Here is a 22,872-nt window from a genome sequence, read left to right on the forward strand (position 1 = left end):
ATATGTATATCTATGATAATTGATAATATAAGGTATTATGAATTATGATAACTACATGCAATGTTTTTGGAAAAATTGATTAACTATGCCTTATTTAAAATATTAAAATGCGTTCTAATTGAAAAATAATATATATGTTTCAAAATAGAATATATGACAATATTTAAATATAATATATCCTAGACTGACAAATCATCTCCGTTCAGCATCGTTTTTCGTATTCAATGATACCTATCATTGCATTCAAATCTAACATACCCTAGTCAGAGGTCCACCCCACCACCTAATGTAATACAGCAGAGCGACTTCCACTTACCCGCTTTTTTATTAGTTATACAGTTCAGTGGTTATATCTCATACCGATACCCGGGTGATACCAGGTTCATAAGGCTTACATTATAAATTGTGTGATACATTTATAAATGTATGTATTATATTGACGTAATATTGATTTTGAGGAATATGCAATATACATTTAATATTAAAATTGTTAAAAAATTAATTATACTACTATTACATATTGCTTTTGCTACACCTACCTATATGCCTTTTTTTCATTTGCTTTTCTTTCCTTTTGCTTTTTTTTTTAATTGCCTTTTTTCCTATAGATTCCTCGTCACCTACAGTACAGCGTACAGCAGAGGTGTATCTAAGGGGCAATGGGGAAGAACACGTACTTTAGGTAGTTCAATTGAATTGCCTTTAAATTTGGGGGAAGGCGGATAAAATAATAGAGTATATTTCCTAATCTAGCTGATATAATTTTATTAAACACAGGAATGTCATTAAATTATGTATGTATAATATTAGTTTAGCATGTTTCTCAGTCATTTTAAGGGATGAGTGGGTCATTCGAATTATTTGAACTTCCAGATTTAATTTTATTTGGTGCCATAACTAAGGATAATAGCCCAATTCAGTTATTCGTGCTTATTTTAGCCTATATATTATATTGAAGAAAAAAATGCAAAAACCCTATATCCCCCCCCCCAGACTCCAGAGCCCAGTGCAAACTTCTGTATACACCACTTACGGTGCCATAGCCGATAAAGTGCCATGGACAAAAACATTAACCAATGATGTAGGTACTATATAGAGTCTGCGGAACACAGTTTTTATAGGAGAGAGGTTAATATTATTACTAAAGTTAGTTAGAATGTTAGATTAGCTATATCAGCTTGTTGAATATATCACATTTGCCGTACGTCTGACGAGGGGGAATCCGCGGAATTCGGAACGTGACGTCATCCACTTGAATTGGCGTCGTCATACCTACACGTTGGCCGTGCCCACTGCCCACCGGCCACCACCACCGCCTCAGTGGCGCTGATTATCGTTTCACCATGCTTGCACACCATCACCATTCACCAAAGAACTAACCGGTATAAACACTAAAAAGTAAAAACAGCAGTGCAGCACACGCGAGCGCCACACTTCACAACTGTGTACGACGTGTGCGTTGTTGAATTGCTCCAAGCCTCCAACAAAATATATGATAATATAATAATAATATCGATAGTTTCTACCGTACGTAGGCAGTTATATTGTTGGTTTTCTTTTGTTTTTTATCTGAAGTTTCAACAGTCTGTACTTGGTGTACTGTGTACTCTGAGTCTCTGTCTCTCTGACTATTCTGTTTCCGCAGTAGCCACTAGCCCCGGTCGGCCGCACCAGTACACCACGCCGCGTATAATATTGCCATTGATAGGTTGCGCCATCGTAGTCATCAGTTCTAGTGGACGTTCACTCGTTCCGCCTATCACGGTATCACGCGACACGCAATAATAACATAATATTATGTATGCAATATAGATAATAATAATTAATAATACAAATTACAACGTCTATTCGTCTCGAACAACGATTTAAAAAAAAAATTATTATTTTCTCGATTTTCTACTTCTTATTTTATGCCCACCAACGGTAATAAATCAAATAACCGACGCACGCCTATCTCCTCTCAAGAGCTGGCGAAGAGCTGTATTGACGACCACGACTGTTTCTCGTCGTCTTCGTGGATTCGGGGCGTTATCGACAACGCGCCGTTTGACTGTTTATCGAGAATAGTTTAGTTCGTATCGGGTTTACATCTTAACAAACTACTCTAACTAGGTAGTTGGTCTGATGATGATTGTTTTTGCCCCGGTCTATGGTCACACGACGTCTTAGTGTTCAGTCGACATTCAAACCATTGATATTTGATATGCAATTGTTGAGGTAACGATTTTCTTCACGATAAACCATCGCCATGTCCTCTGTATCCGTCATGGACACACTGTCCTTCACCGTTCTATCCGTGATATTCATCCCGTTTCTCCTTTTCTTCCTCAGCATCGTTCTGTTGGCATATATCGGCAAGACACTAGGATTACAACAGATTTACGTGGACTTCCTAGTTAAAGTATTTGAGGTGAGTAATACTTGAGATATTAAACATTTTGTTAACACTTTATGATAGTACAATTATATATTATTACTGTTAATACCTAACTATATCTTTGTATTTTTTGATAAAATAAATAAATATCAATAAAAACAAATTAAGTAATTATTGACTCCTAACTATCGTCCGAAAAATTATATTAATATTAATAAATAATATCTACATTTTATTTCATTAAAATCAACATTTCCCAATTTCACTTGCAGGTTACTGTAAGGTCATTGAGATATATTTGAAAATTTGAAAAGTATACCTATTAGATGATACATTTCTTGGGGGTGTAGTGTAAGGTCTATACTTTATATTAGTGATGCAATTGAAATATTATGGGTATTCATATATACCTAATATGATTGATTGCATCCCTAAATTATTGAAATTTGTTGTAAATATTGTAATTAATTATGTTTACCTATTCTAAATGTTAAATTTTCTATTATCTTACCAATGAGTTTTTATGACCTTGTATGTCAGGAACACTTAATAATAAACAAAAAATAAAAAAAGATTGAACCCCTAACAATTATCAAATAAAGTGATATTTCTTGAGTTATTCAAATAAATAGTTTTTGCGATTTTATTCTCAATTTTCTTAGTGAAAAGATTTTGACTTATTAAGTCATGTACTATGGTAAGTACTAAGTAGGTAGGTATATAAGAGATGTTCTTATAACTAATTAAGTATAATAAATAAGTATACAGTATTATACTCATGTATAATATCTAAACATTTACTTAAATAAGTTTGAATGTATATATCAACTATTAATTGGCATGTTTAAACCTATATTTTTATCTGAGTTTTATTTTAATGAAATATGTAAATACACAAAGTTAGGCATAATTTTGATCACACCATGGGTGTGCTTTGCATTAGTTTGATGCATTTTTTTAACATACACAACTACCATCCATCAGCAGCTAGAGATTTAATTTTTAATATTTTTCACCTTTCACCTAAACTTTAGAGTTAAGTTTACTCCATTGGTGAGTGGTTAAAATAAAAGAATTTTTAAAAATCTAGGCAGGTAGGTTAGGAATCCCTGAATAATAATAATTATTATTTTTGTATACCTGTTGAGATTTCTGAAATTAAAGAATTGTTTGAATATCCTCCTAGTTTGAGTTTATGTGTTTGCATGGCAAGTATACCGAATATGCATGTAATAATATAAATTGTGGTATAAAACCATGTACATAATTTTCTAAATTAAATGCGATTTTAATTAATTTTCAAAAGAGAAAAAAAAATATACTCTTATCTTAAATAATATTTTTAATATTTATACATTATAAACTCTTAAAAGTAGTGAATATTGAATATTGTTTGTTAAAATTTAAATAATATCAATATCAAATTAAAAATAATTCCTCTTTCATTTGATATTAAAAATAAATATATACTAAGTTTAAAATAATTCATATTTTATTTTGGTAACAACATAAAAAAGTTTAAAGTACAACATGTCATCACACACGTGAATATTAATACTTAGTTGGATATTAACTAACAAATGTTCAAAGGTTGTGATAGGGTAATGTTCTTTAATGATTAATGATATGATTTTCTATGTTTGATAAACAAATATTTCCTTAACCTATCAGTTATGTATTTGTTGGTTCATCTCTATTCACTTATTATTACTTTTCATATTGCATAACTAAAAAATATGTTACACAATGTTATTTGATTTTCATATGTATATATCATTTGAAAACTAGAAATCACAAATTTTATTTTTTTTTTAGCCGCTTTAATTTATACTTCCACATATACATAATAAAAGTTGTTTGTCATTACCCAAGTATTATTATTTATTGGTACATCTTAGCTTACTATAACACTTTATTATTTTGTTGTCTCTTTTTATTTTATAGTAAAAAGTAGATATAGTTAGGTATAGAAGTAAGTTTAGTTTTTTAAGACCTAAGTGTTATTGGAAAATACAATATTTATGATATGTTCCATCTATTGGTTTATAAAGTATCAATATGTTATGTTTTTTGGTTTTAATTATTTGAAATAGTAATTAGTGGCTATACTCTGTTCCAAAAGGGAATATAACAGTTTTGCATAGTTTTTTCCTCTTCCACTACCTATGTCATTATGCAGGAAATACGTATCAACTGGACAGAAATTGATTGGCACTTTTAGAATGGAGTATATGTGATAAATATTAACTATGTTCAATGAAAGATAATATAATTTGATTTATTTATAAAATAATGTGTGGGTAAATATCTGGATACCTAATGTAAATACTAAGGAATAAATGAATGGAATTTTTACTAAAGAAAATTCTGTTTCTATGTTTTATATTATATTTAGAATTATGCAGTCTGTATTACTTCTTCAGCATACATACTTAAATAGAATACAAAATTCCTTAATAAGAATAAACAATTCAGCAAAATCATATATAATAATTGCACCAAACTAGTTTTTAACCTCATTTAGACAAGAATTATTTAATATAATTTTATTACCTATTTAATAAAAAAAAAAAATGTTTTAAATAATAAATTTATTGAATTTCTGTTATATTTTATTATTTTATCCAATAAAATATGTTAGGTAAGAAATTATAAATAACTTAATTTTATGAAGTTTAATTAAACTGCTTAGTTAAAAACTTTTTGTACAGATTTATATTTGATAACGATAAATATATTTTAAAAAATGTCTGTTAAATGTATGATAAGTATTGTTTATATTTAAATAAGAAGGGCATTTCATAAATTAAACTTGTACTTTAAATTTGATTTTTAATGACCTTGCCAGTTTGTCCTGATAACAAATAACCTTATAAAAATAAATAAAATTAATTGTGTGTGTAAATGTACACATATACATTTTTAAATTAAATTAATTGGAATAAAATAATTATACATTTTGTAAAAAAATTCTACATGTTATCATATTGTTTAGGTGATAGGTTAATAATATTAATTAATAATAATATATATTTTATGGGTAACTAGCTATAATATATTATTCATCATTATCCACTTCAAACCTTCAAATTTCTTGAATTTTATATCACCTACCAATTAAAATTATCTTTTCTCACATTTTATACTATCGACTATCTCCCAATATACGGTCTACCGTAATAATATTGAATGTATAAATAAATAAAAATAATAATTTCTCTGTCTTTTTTTTAAACAACAAAAAAATCTTGCGTCAATTAAATTATTTTCCAAAACTCAACATAATCCGACTACCATTGGTTCACATATTCTCCAACCATAATTACGATTAGTGTCTTCTTAATCTTCTTGTCAGGGTATATGCAGCTTTTAAATCGGCAAGTTGAAAGCGTCCCTTATTATTTTTCCTTGCACCTCACAACAAACATTCGTCAATTGGACTTCCAAAAGGTTGCCTTTTGTTAAATAGACTAACTGGGATGTCTCTACTGAGATTCATCCAGTCACAATTAGTATTTTTAGATCTCCCCATAAATTTTATTATTTAAACAAGTTTATTGCCCGTAATCCAGAAGTACACAAACATTATTATTTCATTGAGACTCAATCCACCATTTTTCGACCATTTGCATTCGCGTAAGTAAAAAATAAATTATCATTACATACCAATTGGGTAACCTATTTTTTACACCGAAAACTTCTCTTACTTTTCCACGGTAATTTCTTTGGTATAATTTTACTTCACTGTCACATTTGTGACATTGTTTTGCATAATAGTAGGCCATAATCGTGCAGGTATTTAACAGTAGATTCTTCAGTTAAAAAAGTTTTATGAAAATCTTTAACTAGCATTTTAAAAACTATTTTTTCAACTGAAAATTTAAAAAAAGTTATTTCACCATAAACTGACACTAAACCTAGTAACCTGAATTGTTACGTTAAAAAATGTATATTGCTATAAAAAATTTAGATAAATATAAATGATGAGAAATTCCCAGCTATAGGTAGGTAGAATACATAACATTGGTAGACCACATACTATACTCATATTTATAGTTAAGTAGTACACAAAACGGAAGTAGATCGCATATTGGGAGATAGCCATACTATTTTCAAATTATATTCTGCATTGTTAGTAACTAGTGATGTTAAATTTCTTTAAAAATGTTATATGTAATGTATTTTTCTTAAAATAATGATTTTTGTAGTTTAATGGATGGTACGTTAGTTAAATGATTATTGTTTAATAAGGAAGTTAACAACTGTGAATATGAACTAAAATTAAAATAGGTATATAGGGACCTACCTACATGCTAAATTATAATAAAACATATTTACCTATGATTTATAAATAGTTTTGATTATTAACACTAGATGCAATGTAATATGTATTAAGAGGATGTGATACCCGCATGTGTTGTCTCTGTTTTACAAGTGCATAACATAGCAATTTTTAAGCTCAGCAGAACATGTGTAGTTCTGTTAGTTTAAAATTTAGAGTGAATTGACCTCTCATAAAAATTAAAGGTAACATTATTATTGTTCGCTTCTCATAGGCTTTTTATTATATTAAATTATAAAATTATTTTATTATATAAAAAGCCTATGAGAAGCCCTTGATAATAATGTTACCTTTAATTTTTATAGGAGGTCAATTCACTCTAAATTTTAAACTAACAGAGCTACACGTGTTCTGCTGAGCTTAAAAAATGCTTAAAAAGCTTAAAAAAAGACAATGTGGGTATAACGTCCTCTTAACTAATAACTACTCGTAAAATGTGATTAGTATTTATATAGTTAGTAATTTATATTTATCAAAAAATTATTTTTATTTTAGTATGGTCGAGAAAATCTAGAAAAACAGTCAAAAAAAAAACCTAAAAGAGTCGAGGAAACTGATAGTGAAGAAACTGATGATGTTGATGAATTGGATTTAGTGACTGAACTAGACACAAATACATTTAATGAATCTACAACATATTTAGAGCCAATGAATTCAAATGGATCTATCTCTCGGAGTAACTCAACAAATAGTCTATCTAATGGATATGTTGATAAGAAAATACAAAACGGAGCTCCACCTTTAATAAGCAGACAAGATTTAATACTAGTTCCAGATCCAGATCAAAATTATAATGGCAATAATAATGTTAAAACTGAAGGAGTAAGTTTAAAAAATAATTGATACATTTTTTATACATAAAATATATTATAATAACTTTTTAAGTACATTTAATAATATTCAATTGACATTAATATTAATTTTTAAATATCCATGTTTAGGGTAAACAAATACTACAAAGAACTCGTTCATTTAATACTTTAAAACGAGAATTCGAACTTGCTGATGTACTTGATTATGTAAAAACTGGTGTTGAAGCAATTATAGAAGATCAAGTTACTTCACGATTTGAAGCAGAAGAACTTAAGGTAAACATATCTATTGAGTTATAATGATAATATTATATTTCATTAGCTTAAATAATTAATATACAGTGAAATCCGCTTGATTAGGACACCATTTAAAAGGGACTACCGCTTTATAGGGACAAATCGGCAGAGTCCCATACGAATGTGTATTCATTTTAGGCAATTTAACTTTGTTTATTGGGGACAAATCATTGGTCATAATTAAGTGACATAGTTTTATCAGTTCAAACCTGTTGTCTTATCAAAATTGTATTTATTTAATCACTATATATCTAATACATTTTATGTAATAATTTTATGTCATACAATATGTTATAAATGTTATGATATTGTACGTATACAGTTATGTATTTTATTTTTGTCGATCATTTTTATTCCACTACCACATATATTCCATGAAGATAAGAGTTGTTTTCAAAATAATAATATTTATAATAAGCATATAAATTATAAATGTAGGTAGCATTATGTAAATAGCATTATATTATTTGTCTTATTTTCCATATGCATGGTCAAACTGCAAATTATTCGGTTAATCGTTGCTGTCGGGTATTAGGGACAAATAGGTCACCACCCAATGTGTTCTAATCAAGTTAGTTCTATTATATTGTACCTTGAAACACAGTAGGTTTATGAATATTATTTGTGTAATAACATTTATTTGCTAACCTAATAAATTATAGTTTTGAAACAAAATTTTTATATTATAATTATACTGATTTCAGTTCAATCAAAATTTTAAATTAGAAATAGTATAATAGTATCAGTAGTGGATTAGGGGGAAAAATTATTCTGGGAAAATCACACAATTCAAGCAACTTTAAATTAGTTACAGTCATTCATCTTCATTACTTTTAATTTTTCTATCCGACATTTTTGCACATATTATATTAGATTTTTGTGTCTGTCATTATAATTATTTCAAATTAAACTTTCAACTTCAATATTTTTCTGGTAGGAAATCAATTTGCACCAATTGCATTCAAGAGATAAAAATTGAAAATTAATTGTAATTTACAAAATCAATAGAAAAAACAAAACAAAAAAAGGTAGACAAGTTTGTAATAGCTCTATTCTACAATAGTTGTTGAACTTGTTGTTTTAATAGATATAATATATATGAATTTAATGATAAATACTTCTATAAATATTAAATAATCAAATTTAATAGTTAAAAAATATCCCATGGCTATAAATAGTGTAAGTTTTAGATGAACTTTTTTTTTTTATAGAGGTAAACTTGTCGGCAATTTTCTTTTAAAAATTTTAGTGTTAAATATAATTTAAATAATTTGCAGATTTTTGGGTATTTTGATGAATTTTGTCAAAATTTGAAACTTAAATGCATATAAAAAATAATTATGTCTTTGCATCTTTAATAATTTTGATTAGTTATTAAAGTATCTCATGAGGACCCTTGAGTAAAGATTTTTAAATAAGTAAACAAGTTTTAATTGAAAATAACTAAAAAAAAAATTTACAATATTTGAAAAATATATCAAGGCTATGAATAGCTTAGATTATTTTGAAAACATTATCATACATGGAAAATTCTAATATGGTCATATTGGAATAATATTTTATACTAATACAGTTACTAGTTTTTGAATTAAACCAACAAAAAATTAAAATCGATTTTTAAAAAAATTGCTTGTACGTAAAATTACCTTTTTTGGTTTTCAAGAAGCTTTTTCGAAAACAACAGGAAAACTTCAACTTTTACCACTTAAAAATACTAACTAGATTCCCACTTTTATCAAAAGAGAAACTAAAGAGTTAAAAATTCATAACATTTTTTTCTTTTTATATCTAAGGTTTTAAAATTTAACACAATACTTATACATTTGTTTACCTTTAAAAAAAAATTTCTTAGAAAGTCAAATTAATTTCACATAAACATTTGAAATATTTACGACATAGAATACTGGATCCACCTCGTAAAATCAAATGAAAACATTTTTGATTTTCATATTTCTTTGCAATTTGAAAATGAATGACAGTGATAGTAGGTATACAATTTTTTTGTATACAGCACAATAATGGTCCTTAGGGGATTTTACCATTTTCTCAGAGACCTAATCTGCCTCTGAATAATATATATGTATAGATTTATGTATTAATTGTTCCTGACACAAATTTAATTATTTTTAGTCATGGAATTTGTTGACAAGGACAAATAGACATTATGAATTCATCAACTGGAAAATAACTGTCATTTGGATTATTGGATTTATTGTAAGATATACATTTTTGTTGCCATTACGTGTGTTGATTTGTTTCTTTGGCGTAAGTTTTTATTTTTATTTATTTATTTTTACTTACCTATTTGATAACTTATATTTATAAGGTTAGGGCACAGGGTGGGCCAGGTGAACCATGGCACAGCCTACAAACTGTACTGTACTTATTATACATATAACCTGAAAAATTTTTACTATGAAACTTTAATAATAAAATTACAAATTATAATTTTCAATGATAATAATTTATTGAATATATTGAAAAATTGAATCAATAAAATATCTTAAAGTATCTCTTTAATAAATCTATTTGGTTTGGCCGACTCTGCCAAAAACGTTTGCGCACTCCTATGCTTATATTATACTTTTGAATTGCAAGATTTGCTTAGTCTAAAATTATATTTGCTAAAATATCAATGTTTATTTTCATAGTTAACTGTAATTATTGTATATTATTTTATTTTAAGAATAATAATTGTTTTCAATCACAATTATTAGGTTTGTTTTTAATGTAGGCCGTAGGGTAAGCTTGCATAAATTTAAAAGTATAAATATTAATAAATTATTAGGACTACTTAGTCCAGCTCAAAAGTTGATGACCATTAAATAATTACCTAAAAATGTCTTATTTTTTCAATTGACCCAAAAATTTTATAACATTTCTAAATGTAAAAGCTATAAAAATAGCAAAATAAATAATTTTATAGATCAAATTTTTATAATATTACATGATAAGTGGCTTGGTAAGGCGCGGTCTTACCCTCAATCTGCAGAAACGCACTGAGCGTATGTATCGGCGCAGTAGCTCCTGAATGGGTGACCACCCAGGATTCTTAGCAACATATCCTTGCCACACATACACAAACATGTGGTACAACTCTACCAACTTAAAAACCTACAAACAAAATATACAAAAATAACCCTTACCGTACCATCCCACACCCAATGGCCTATGTTGCCTCAGGCCCCCCCTAATAAAAAAAAAATACATGGTTGGATTCATCAATGTTTTTATTTTATTGCATTTATTATAATGTTTATCACAAATGATTGTTCTGAATTTCATGTTACTTGACCATACTTGTTTAAATTAAAATATAATATAAATACAGGGGGATGGAGGTACCGATTTAAATCCGGTTTAAATCCTAGCCATCAGTTGTGCCTCTCTCTGGGTGAGTGACTGTCAAAAGAGAGTGACCGCCAGCTCTCAACCGGGTATGGCAAAAACCTATGGGTGCCCAATTCAAAATTCTACTAAAAACCCTTACCACACACGTGTAACCAAACCTATGTTGCTGCAGGTTAATTAATAATAAAAAAAAAAACTTAAAATAAAAATTAATTATTTAGGTTATATGTTATTGAATCACATTTTTATGTAAGAAATCATCCCTGTAAGGCATTCTAATAAAAATGGAAGTCATCAAATTCCCACCTCTACTAATAAGTAGTATTGGCAAAATGGCAATTTTAATATTGCACATTATTATTAATTAAATATGCATTGGAATTATTATTTAAACAATAGCATTATGTAACAAAACATTATGAGTACTTATTAAAAATTAATGTATATAAACCCATTAAACATTTTATTGTTTAATAAATTCAATGTATAATTCGATCTACAGGTTATGTTGTTTAGCTTAACAATCTGCATTATTTGGTTGACCATAAAGGATGAATCAATACAAAAATCGTTGATAAACTATATTTCTCGATATATTTTTGTATTGTTTCAATATGCCATGACAATGGTCATAAATGTCCATAATCCACAATGGATTCCAAGGCGTAATGGAATCTGTGTAGCCAACCATACATCACCAATTGATATTCTTATTCTATTTGCTCACAATTATTATATTTTGGTAATTAGTCAAGTATATGCATGTTTGCATTATTTGATGAAAATACATAATTTATGAATAAATACAATTTTAACTTTAAAATTATACTGCACAACTCAATTTATCAACAAAAGTAAGGAGTAAGCAATATATTATATATTTTTATAAACATTGGTTTAGATAAATTGATTTTTTTCTATAAATCATTATTTATTTTACTTCAATTTTTATGAGTTAACAATTTTTTTTATCAAAAGTAAGATTTAGCTTAAATAATATTTAATTTAAATGTTTAATTTGGCATCATTTTTAAATTATTGCTTATACCTTTTTGAATTTCATCATATTGCTTACGACATACTATACACACTGGCAGACCTTTATGAATCTAATATGTATATTAGGTACCTACTTTAACTTAAAAGTTATAAGTTATTTATTTTTTAACTCAGTGCACGTATACTACACATTAATAAAAGAATATGATTAATTATCCACTATACTTAAAATATTTTTATTTCTATAGTTTTCTAAGTTAAAAAATCTCAGTGGCATAACCAGAATGCTTCAATGGGTGGGGAGGCTTAATAAAGATCAGAATTTGATATTAGTTACCTTAAACTAGGTCTTTATTACTATATCATGTAACTGTAATAACTTCTATATATAGTTGATAAAACCGTTTTCAGAAATATCATGGTCTGCACAAAACAGTTTTAAAATTAAATATATATATATAGTATGTACCAATATCTACATTATGCAATTTGCCTTGTTATAATTCCTAAATTGATATTATAGTAGAACCTTGATTATCTGAACTAACTGGGACCACATCGAGTTGGGAAGCAAAAGTTTGAACACTCAAAATTTAAAAATATATTATTTGTTCAATAGATATAGAATTATTGTTGCATATTATTATCAACTTATTATACACACTTATCATTACACATTGCATATTGTGTTATATTACTTATTACGAGTATAAGAATAGTACTAAATACTATAGACTTCTTACTATTTATGTTTTATTATTTGTTTTTGATAAACTTATTTGACAAATTGTTGCTATGTGCTAATAAATTGACCGATCAGGGCGTGTGTGTCGTCAAATTTTACTCATAGATGTCGAAATAACATTTGGATAATAAAGGGTTCCTGTAACAGAGGTTCGGATAATTGAGGTTCTACTGTATATGTATTTTAAACAAAATATGAATTAATTAGTATAATATATATTTTTATAGACTAAATGAGGAAACTAGATTGTTTATATTATATGGTTTTGTGTAAAATTTATATTTATCTTTTGTTAAAAAAAATAATGTTTTCTTATCTACATTTTGTTCACTTATCTGATAATTTTAATATTTTATGTGATCAGGTTATGTGGCTGTGGATTTGTACATTAATTGTTGGTGTTGTGCCTGATAATATGGGTCAACGTTGGCTGAATCAAAATTTATCTATTATGTGTTTTCAAGTTTTAGCTGCTTCACTATCTTCAGTCATCACCTATCATAATCGCGAAAATCTACCTAAGCGAGGCATTTGTGTTGCCAATCATACATCTCCAGTTGACGTACTAGTGTTGGCATGCGATAACCCTTATGCTCTGGTGCGTTTTAATAATTAGTGCACCATCATTATTATCATAATGCAATTTTTAAGAGTAGTTTATCCAAAAACATTATTTTTTAAGATGCACCTCTACAAAACATCATACATTTAATGATTAATGATATACACATTTGATTTAATATTAATTCATTTGCTTTATCTAACATTCATTTCATTTACATTATAGGGTTGCCATTTATTCAAAATTATTACCTTGAACACCACAATATTGATTTTTATAGAAACATATTTTTTTTTCCATTTTTTTAAATTTGTATTTTAGTTATACTCAATATAAAAATTAATACACAAGTGTTTTTTCACATACTTTATGAGAACTGTAAGTTTACTAAACATCAATAGTATGTCATACAAAATTGAGACGAACGGCAACCCTAACTTACAATTATATTTATTTATCTATCTACACAATAATATATATTTAGAATTACTTTTCTATCAACCAAGTTTCTAATTATATTTTGGACAAACTATAATTTGCTTCTAATAATAATATTATAACTATAAAGTTGATGAAATTGTTTTTACATTCTATTTATACCAGATTGGTCAGAGACATGGAGGGTTTTTAGGAATTCTTCAAAGAGCATTAGCCAGAGCTTCTCCTCATTTATGGTTTGAGCGATCTGAAGCCAAAGACAGAGAAATTGTTGCAATGAGGTGAATATACTTTTATGTGAAAATACAAATTTTTAATTTTATTTATATTGCAATGGCATAATAACTGAACACAGGAAGAAAAACTTGTTTTGAAAAATGTTGAACGTATGTTCTATTTATTCTCATTGATAATTATATAATTTATTACATGGGTCCCCATACATTTAATTAAAATAAATTTCATTTATAAATATTATTCCTTTAGAAAATATAATTAAACTTCTTATACAATAATAATATTATATTTGACTGCTTTTCCTTATACTTACTTACAGCTTATAAATATTTAAGTTCTATTTTAAAAATTTTAAAAAGTAGTCAATAAAAGTAAGTTAAAAAATATATAAGAAAAACATAAACCTTTTACAAATATTATAAACAATAAAAAAAATTTAAAAAAAAATCAATACATGCATTGATCTCTCTACAGTCAACAATAATAATAACTATTATACTGACCATTATTTTTAATAATAAATATTAAGAATATTTATCAAATACAATATATTATATGATTAATATAATTATAAATGAAAATTGAATAGAATATTTTGTATTTTCAGACTATTGTCTAACAAAAAAAGTCCCATTTTTTTTTTAAATATACTTTTTGACCAATTACCATAATATCAATGTTATCAATAAACTATTGATTATCCTCCAGTTTCTCACAATTATTTAAATACATTCAAAGAAGTATAATTACAATAATTAATAGTAAACCTCTGATTTTTATTAGAATCTGAACATTTATCATTGCTTTCAATTTTAAAAATGTATAGAAGCGAAAAAATTATATCTAGTTATATTGTCTAATATAATTTTTGAACTTAGTTATCTATAATCAACAAACTTACTCTGCTGAATACATAGTAAATTTTCATTTAACCTCATTCTTTCAACCAATGTTGTGTTAAATTTTAATTTATAAATCATTGTATGCAAAGATGATTCCGGGGAAGGCTGTCTATTCCTAATGATATTTTATGGTAGATTTATCCTACTGTTATTAATTTATTTTTCTATTAGTTATGTTGAACTATTTTTTCCAAAAATATTGCTTAATATGTTATTGTTATTAACTTATAAATCAGCATCACCTATCTAAGAATACTATAAATAAAATAGGTTTGTTGTATAAAAAGGTTAATATTTGACTAAATATTTTGAAAATGTTGTATCAAATAAATTACTTATATATTTTTCAGGCTACGGGAACATGTAACAAATCCAATTAATCCACCGATATTAGTATTTCCTGAAGGAACATGCATCAACAACACATCTGTTATGCAGTTCAAAAAAGGAAGTTTTGAAGTTGGCAGTGTTATATACCCTGTAGCTATTAAGGTTTGTTACATTTGCGATTGATTTATTATTTTTAATTGTTAACCATAATTTAGAAAATGTGGTTTTAGTATGATCCAAGGTTTGGTGATGCATTTTGGAATAGTAGTAAATATTCAATGATTCAACATCTTTATTTAATGATGACATCCTGGGCAATTGTGTGTGATGTGTGGTACTTGCCTCCAATGTACCAAAATGAAAATGAATCAGGTGCCGATTTTGCAAATCGAGTTAAACGGGTAATTGCTGATCAAGGTGGTCTTGTTGACCTAGTATGGTAAGAAAATTTATAATATCTTTTAAGAATCAGTTATCAAATATATTAATTTGTTACTCTAGTTATTTAAAGTTATAATTAAAATTAGAAGTTCTCAAAATTCAAGAAACTGAATAATTTTGGTAATAGATTTCAAAAAAATAATGGGTATACAGGGTGTCCAGCGAGGATTTATTCATTGCGATATCTCACGAAATAATAGAGATATCAAAATTCTGGTTTTATAATAAAATTCCTAACCTAATTTTTAATATTTTTTCTAGTTTTGAAGAAATAAAATAATATGATTATAACTCTTAGGAACACGGAAAGTATTTGGCAGGCCGTATGGGAATGTGCGCGGTGTGGTGGGTCACATGTTTGATAACATTACTGTGTTAAATGATTCGCATTTTTTCTCGAAACTAAAAAAAAAATTAAAAATCAGAAAATTAAAAAAATTAAATTTTGAAACGTCAATATTTTCAGAAAAATAAACTCTTTAAAATTGCTATGGTCAATTTTTTTGGAAATAATTAAATAAAAAAGATATTTTTAACTTTTTTACCAAAACATTAAAATAAATTAAAATATAAAATAATTGTTTTTCTTATTCCTGTGAGTCTTATTACAAAACCAGAATTTTGATATCACTATTATTTCGGGAGATATAGCAATGGCTAAATCCTCGTGGAACCAGGCCCGTATACAGGAGGGATTTAGGGGTTCAACCCCCCCAGAAATTTTTAAAATAGTTATATATTTGTAATATATAGTGATCGCAATCTTGTCAAAAGACGGGCTTAAAATATTTTTAACCCCCTCCCCCCTCGAAAATTGATCCTGGATAAGTGCTTGCACAGAACACCCTGTATATCTAACTGAACCTTAAATATTATGGTTTTCATAGTAAGCAAAATGGGTCTTTTTACTAAGCACCTCCCCTGCTATTTCATTAACCCCTTCAAAAACTGATACCATAGTTGTGTGAGGGCTGGGTCCCCAAGGCTAGTAGAAGCCCCCACCCCTAAAATTTTAATGGATTTCAACCTATACTTCTAATTTAAATTGTATACCTTATACAAATCTTATTTAACATGGTTTAACTTTATTTTTTTTTAATTTAAAATTTTCTTTATTTAGATATTGTATGTAATATTAAACTGTACATTAGAATTTTTGTTGACTATAAACTATTATAAATATCAAGTTTGATCTAAGTTTATTGTTTTGTAAATTCAATTTTTCTTATATTTACTAAATAATTTAGTTTTATATAAACATTTTAATAAGTATTAAAAATTATTACAAATTAATTAATCGATCAAAAATATTAATTAATACGAATTGTTAAAAACAATTACTCAACATCATTCCAAATCAAATCCCGACACTTTGGTCAAAATCATACTGTCACGTGATTATAAGATTTTAATTACCTAGAGGTATTTTAAGTTTAATTTTTTACAAAAAAATATTTCTTAATCACAACTACATTTTTAAAAATCAGTGCATATATCATCTATATGGTATTTTTGATTATGTTTAAGATTTTATTTTTTAAAAGAGTTCTACAAATTATATGCTAATTTAATATTTATAAGTAAATTATTGTAATTAACTTTGATATTAGCTTGATGTCTAAATTAAATATTTTCAGGGATGGCCAACTTAAACGTTACAAACCGAAAAAAGAATGGAAAGAAAGACAACAGGAAGAATTCAGTAAACGATTAAAAGTTGAATAGCACAAGTTGATATCATTTTTTCAAAATTAAATATTGGTTATATAACAACGCAAAATGGGATTGCTTAAATATGTCATGACAAAAATGAAATGACTCAATCCATAAGAACAAAAACTAGTCGTAAATTAAATCACCATTTTATTTTGTTTAATATTTATTATAGGTTTAAATAATAAACTAGATATTAAATAAACTATAAATTATTCAATTATGTAAACCATTATACAGATTTTGGTGGCAGTCGATAAACTAAGGATTTCTGTCTGTGATTTAAGTAAGCCTTTTATTGAGAATATTTAATAATTGAAAATTTTCAACACATGGGATGTTACTAATGTTGAATTTACATATAGGTTCTAAGTTTATTTCTTATTTCTGTATTTATAAAATGTCGCTTTAAATTATCAAACATATTTACTTAGATATTTATGTTAATCATATGATTAATTAAGTTAGTTCCTTATTAGTTTGTTTTTACGAATTATTAAATTATATATACCAAAACATACGCCAATTTATTTTTATTTTTATTAATTTTGGTATAAAATTGTTTTAAATGTTATTGTTATATATATTGTTTTGTAATTATATATTGATTTAAAAACTTGAAATTTACACAATATAATAATAAAACAAAACTTTTTGCTTATATGTATAGCTGTATATTATTTGTTTTTAAGATATAATTTAAATAAAAACTTCTAAGAGCTGAAATTTGTATGTAAAAGTTTACAATTTTTCATATTTAATATTTTTTGAGTATCCATTTCATTAATATACATTTTATTTTATAATAATCATATTATTATGTGTGTATTGTATGTATGTATAATGTATATTTATATATATTCTATTTAAAATTGGGTTGTTAAGGTTTCGCTGTATGAAGATAATATAAATTCTGTTGGTGTCAAATGTGAGTTTACTAACAGTTTAATATTATAATATATTAAATATATATTTGATTTTTCCATTGGTTAATTTAGCTGTTAAGTTATTTAACACTTAGTTTAGACCAATGAACCACTGATTATTTTTAGACTTTTCAATATGTTTTAAAAATTATCCTCCAGTCATCTCTCTATGTTTTCCTAGGATTTACAAATTTATTTGTTTTAACTATTAAAATAAAATAATTGAGCCAAAAAAACAATTAGTTACCATTTTCTTTTACTTATTATAATATTTTAGCTGACCGTAAACAAAAATCTGATAAGACTACTTATAAAGATTAAACTGTATTGGTTCTTTATATTTTTAAAAATAATCAGGGGTTAAGAAATGTACCATTAAAATAATATTTTTGTACTAATTCACAATAATTGTTTGAAAAAGTATAGATTTAATTGTAATTCAATTATTAAACATTTGATACTACAGAATAAATACAATGAGACTGGTTCTTAAAATAAATATATTTTCTAGTTTAAAATTAAATAAATTTTGTACATGTGGAATTTATAAAATATGTAATAATAATTGGTTGGATTGACCTATTGTTAAACATTCTATTTTATTGCCAATAAATGATTTGATTAAAAAAATATAGTATTGTGTATCATTTGTACATAATAAATATTAATTTCAAAGACTTTTTAAGAAAGATGATTTTTTCCGCTTTTTAACATTAATTGATTCGTGTGTTATTTCTACCATAGTTGAACTTTTTAATGATCTGTGACTAATACTATTATTTTTACTAATTTTTTGAATTTCTTGATTTTTCTCCTTAGTTGGTATGACTTTTAATTCATCGTGTTCATCAGAATGTCTTTAAAAAGATAATGTTGGTTTTAAAAATGTAAATAAAAAATAAAATATTTTTACCTGGTATTGTACTGTTCAAGTAGAGGAGATGAATATATTTCATATAAATGTAAGCTTTGGTTACATAAATCTTTATTATTCAACAATGAGTTCATAAAGAAATTATCTTTATCAAAAGTATCTGTTTTAATATTTTCTATCCACAAAAAAAAATTAATGATAAACACATTTGAATACATCAACTTATTATAATTATAAAATATACAGACCATTTGTAATATTGCCTCCAACTAATTTGTATTCTAAAATTTCTAAATCCCTTTTCTCAATAATATTGAATAAATCTTCTTGGTTTTGTTTTAATTGTTTTATTATTTTCAATAATGGGCAAGTCAATGTGGAATAAAACTATGGACAAAAACATATATACTTCAAGATTATACATTTTAAAATCATTATTTTTTTTTTAAACACCCTAGAATAAAACAACCCAATTTATATTTATAGATAAATATGGGCATAACTGCATAATAGCAATTAGAGTACTGTTTTTGGAAACCAAAAATGAGGAATGTTTTATACAATTTACCCAATACCAAATAAGTAATGAAAAAATATCTTATATAAAATTAATTATGAAATGTAATAGACTACAGAAATATGTTATAATTGTTGTAATGGTAAATGTAAAAACAGTCTGCAATAAATCCAAATGGTGCTTTTTGCCATAAGTCTAAATTTACAAACATCATGATCTACATAAGCAAAACTAAGGTGTCAAAGAAACAATTTGAAAATCTATTTAAGTATTTTATAGACTGACCTGTTTTATTTTGCTATATGACCTACAAGCTACCTAAAGAATATATATTTTTTCTATTCTAAGTTTAGTACAAAACATGGCTAAAATAATGGCAAAAATTGAACAAAATGTGAGTAAATTACATTATTAATTATTACAGCTAGAATTTTAATGCCCTAAAAAATCTAAGAAATTCTCCTAAAAAAGCGCAACAATGACAAAAAACTCCATAACTGTGTTAAAATAATTATAGTTTAAACATTGAAAAACAATTCAAAAATTATATAACGGCAATGTATTTTTTTTTATATTGTATTGTGAAATAAAATTAATAATACATAACATGTATATAACGGTAATAATTTGAGTGAAAAGGCTGAGCTGTAGTAAAATTGATATTGACGAACATTTGACGTTCTATATAATATATTATTCGTATAGTATGCAGATTGTCAAAAGTTTTGTGATTGCGACATTTTTCATTCATTTTAAGAATAAATTGTGAAAACCGCTCTGAAAACTAAGCAAATACACTAAAATAGTAAAATTGCCAAAAAATTCAAAATAAAAATTACTTCAAAATAATAATCAGTATCACCCGAAACACATTTTATACCTATTTTTATACTGATGTATTAACATTTCAAAACACCAGAAAAAAAACTGCCTTTGCATCAAAATCCCAGTTCTGCTGATTAAATATTTTTCTATCATGTTACCATAGTAATTGCAATGATATACAATTGATACTTACAATATTTTCATCTCTTAATTCCAATTCAAATTCTAATTTAAATGGAGGAAACCCTTCCGATAAAGTTATTGTCATATCTGTTTTGATATTTAATTTGTCTAGGTAAAAATTATAATTTACATTGTCCATGTCTTTCATATTTTCCAAAAATTCAACAATGTTTTTAACATCAACTTCAATATTGGTTGTCTATGCAAATAAAACAAAAATAATCACCACAAGTTTCAGTACATAAAAACTGGAAATATTGGTTATGATACAAATTTTAACTGTGATTTAGATTGAACAATTTTTAAATTATCCATTATTGAACGTTTAATTTTAATTATACAGTTTTTCTAGTTTATTTTTCTTTTATAATGCAAATTTTTGAAAATAATTTCTCACCGAATATATCGTAGCGAATGAATGTTCATGTATTTCTTTTGAGTATAATTGCTTCATATTGGTGTAATTAAAAATACAAAGGTCCCCATTTCGACAGAATTGAAAAAACATTGGAGCATTGTCAAATGTTTTCTTTGTAGACACCCACATATTTACGAATTTAAAGTTATCAATTAACTCTTCCAATAAAAGTAAATAAATAAAAGATCAGTTTAGTTGACAGTTTCCATAATTAAAAATATTTGAATTCTGTATTACTATAAAACTATCGACTATCATGTTATTATAGGTATTCAAATACTAATAATGTCTAATAAAATATCATAACATAAGAAGTATATTATCTATCACCAATTCACCATTGTCCTTTGCTGTCACTGAAGACATATCTGAATTCTGAATATCTTTTTTGGTAAAAAATAAAATAAAAAATAGATTATTTATTTTAACAAGATTGTAGCAAGCTGTAGCACTAAGGTGGATATTGGATAATAATATATTATGAATATTACGTGTGTGAAACTTTTTTCAGACGATTAGTGATAAGAAACTATGTACGTTGGGTTGCTTCTCATTGAATATTTCAGGGGACCGTATTATTACACCGATCCCGTAAAGCAGATGTCGCCCTAAGTCGCAACCAAAAAGATACAAGTTATTATATTATATATCATTTATTATTATATTATATATTATACAAGTTTATAAAGAAATTCTTTAATAATAATAATAATAATAATACCCAAATTCGTTGAAATTCATTTGTTTATCAATTTTGTTGTTATTTATTTATTTTTTTGTTTTTTTCATTATATGTTTTTCCTATACATTAATTGCACATTATTCTAACGATGTATACATGATAAATGTATTTATGTAATTTAATTTAATGTAATAAATGTATACATGATAAATCCTTTATATTTATTTATTATATACAATTATTCAACTATTTGTTTTTTTTTTACCGTAACCCGGCAGGGACGGGTAATTCAATAACTAGTGTTATGTAAACCTTTGTATTTTATTTTGTAATTTTACCTATTAATAATTTATATGTGTTAGATTGTTATTATTATTATTTTTATTGTACACATGCAGTAACCCTATGTCCCTATATCATCCTAATATTGTAAATAAATATTAAAACATTCTTATTTTCTTGTCAATTAGCATTTATGATGAGTTTTGACAGTTTTCTTACAACGAGGTTAATGCCTTTTTAGATGTTGCAAATAATACACATTTAATATATTACCTATAATAGGTACATGTATCAAATTATTCATCGTACAACCAGTAAGTATAAATATACCAGGATAATTCAATCATATTAATCATAATGCCTTTGTCATGAGAAACCGATAACAGTTATTTACGATTTTAAACGTGCCAGTTAAAAAAACACAATAAGATTGAACCACGATTTAAGATATATACTAGTTACTTACTATTAGCAACTGCATCACAGAATAGATTAAATCTATTCTGTGATTACATCATTAGTTTAAAAACAGAAATATGTAAACAAATTATAATTTGTACCCACGAATTTTAACTAACAATTAAAAATTTTCAATATAGGTACTTCTGGAAACGGATAT

At 26.0% G+C, this 22,872-nt stretch overlaps 2 protein-coding genes across 3 annotated transcripts; one reads left to right on the forward strand and one right to left on the reverse strand.

Annotated features, from left to right (window-relative positions):
- The first annotated feature begins 1,720 nt into the window (after positions 1–1,720).
- Gpat4 (Glycerol-3-phosphate acyltransferase 4) lies at positions 1,721–18,863 on the forward strand. Its single transcript, XM_015512350.2, has 9 exons — positions 1,721–2,410; positions 7,215–7,541; positions 7,661–7,807; positions 9,959–10,093; positions 13,288–13,521; positions 14,089–14,204; positions 15,413–15,554; positions 15,623–15,831; positions 17,471–18,863. Exons 1-9 carry the CDS (start codon positions 2,249–2,251, stop codon positions 17,556–17,558), a joined length of 1,560 nt encoding a protein of 519 aa, XP_015367836.1. The 5' UTR covers positions 1,721–2,248; the 3' UTR covers positions 17,559–18,863.
- Positions 18,864–18,880: 17 nt separating this feature from the next.
- Positions 18,881–21,781, reverse strand: LOC107164396 (uncharacterized). 2 transcript variants are annotated; one of them, XM_089220998.1, is made up of 5 exons: positions 21,628–21,781; positions 20,882–21,070; positions 19,595–19,733; positions 19,386–19,521; positions 18,881–19,329 (listed from the first exon to the last, which is right to left on the reverse strand). In XM_089220998.1, the coding sequence occupies exons 1-5, from the start codon at positions 21,628–21,630 to the stop codon at positions 19,143–19,145; spliced, it is 654 nt and encodes a 217-aa protein (XP_089077124.1). In that variant the 5' UTR covers positions 21,631–21,781; the 3' UTR covers positions 18,881–19,142. The 2 variants fall into 2 exon arrangements, with proteins under 2 accessions (XP_089077124.1, XP_089077123.1); XM_089220997.1 differs by having other exon boundaries at positions 21,269–21,770.
- Positions 21,782–22,872: the final 1,091 nt, after the last annotated feature.

Source organism: Diuraphis noxia, unplaced genomic scaffold (genome assembly GCF_037042655.1).
Source record: "Diuraphis noxia isolate RWA-SAM2 unplaced genomic scaffold, SU_Dnox_SAM2 contig0002, whole genome shotgun sequence".
NCBI lineage: Eukaryota > Metazoa > Arthropoda > Insecta > Hemiptera > Aphididae > Diuraphis > Diuraphis noxia.

Coding starts and splice junctions, on each gene's coding strand:
- Gpat4 (XM_015512350.2), top strand. CDS start 2,249: ATGTCCTCTGTATCCGTCATGGACACACTGTCCTTCACCGTTCTATCC. Junction 2,411..7,214: donor TCCTAGTTAAAGTATTTGAG/GTGAGTAATACT, acceptor TTTTTATTTTAG/TATGGTCGAGAAAATCTAGA. Junction 7,542..7,660: donor ATAATGTTAAAACTGAAGGA/GTAAGTTTAAAA, acceptor ATCCATGTTTAG/GGTAAACAAATACTACAAAG.
- LOC107164396 (XM_089220997.1), bottom strand. CDS start 21,418: ATGTGGGTGTCTACAAAGAAAACATTTGACAATGCTCCAATGTTTTTT. Junction 19,522..19,594: donor TGGAGGCAATATTACAAATG/GTCTGTATATTT, acceptor TTTTGTGGATAG/AAAATATTAAAACAGATACT. Junction 19,330..19,385: donor CTTGAACAGTACAATACCAG/GTAAAAATATTT, acceptor ATCTTTTTAAAG/ACATTCTGATGAACACGATG.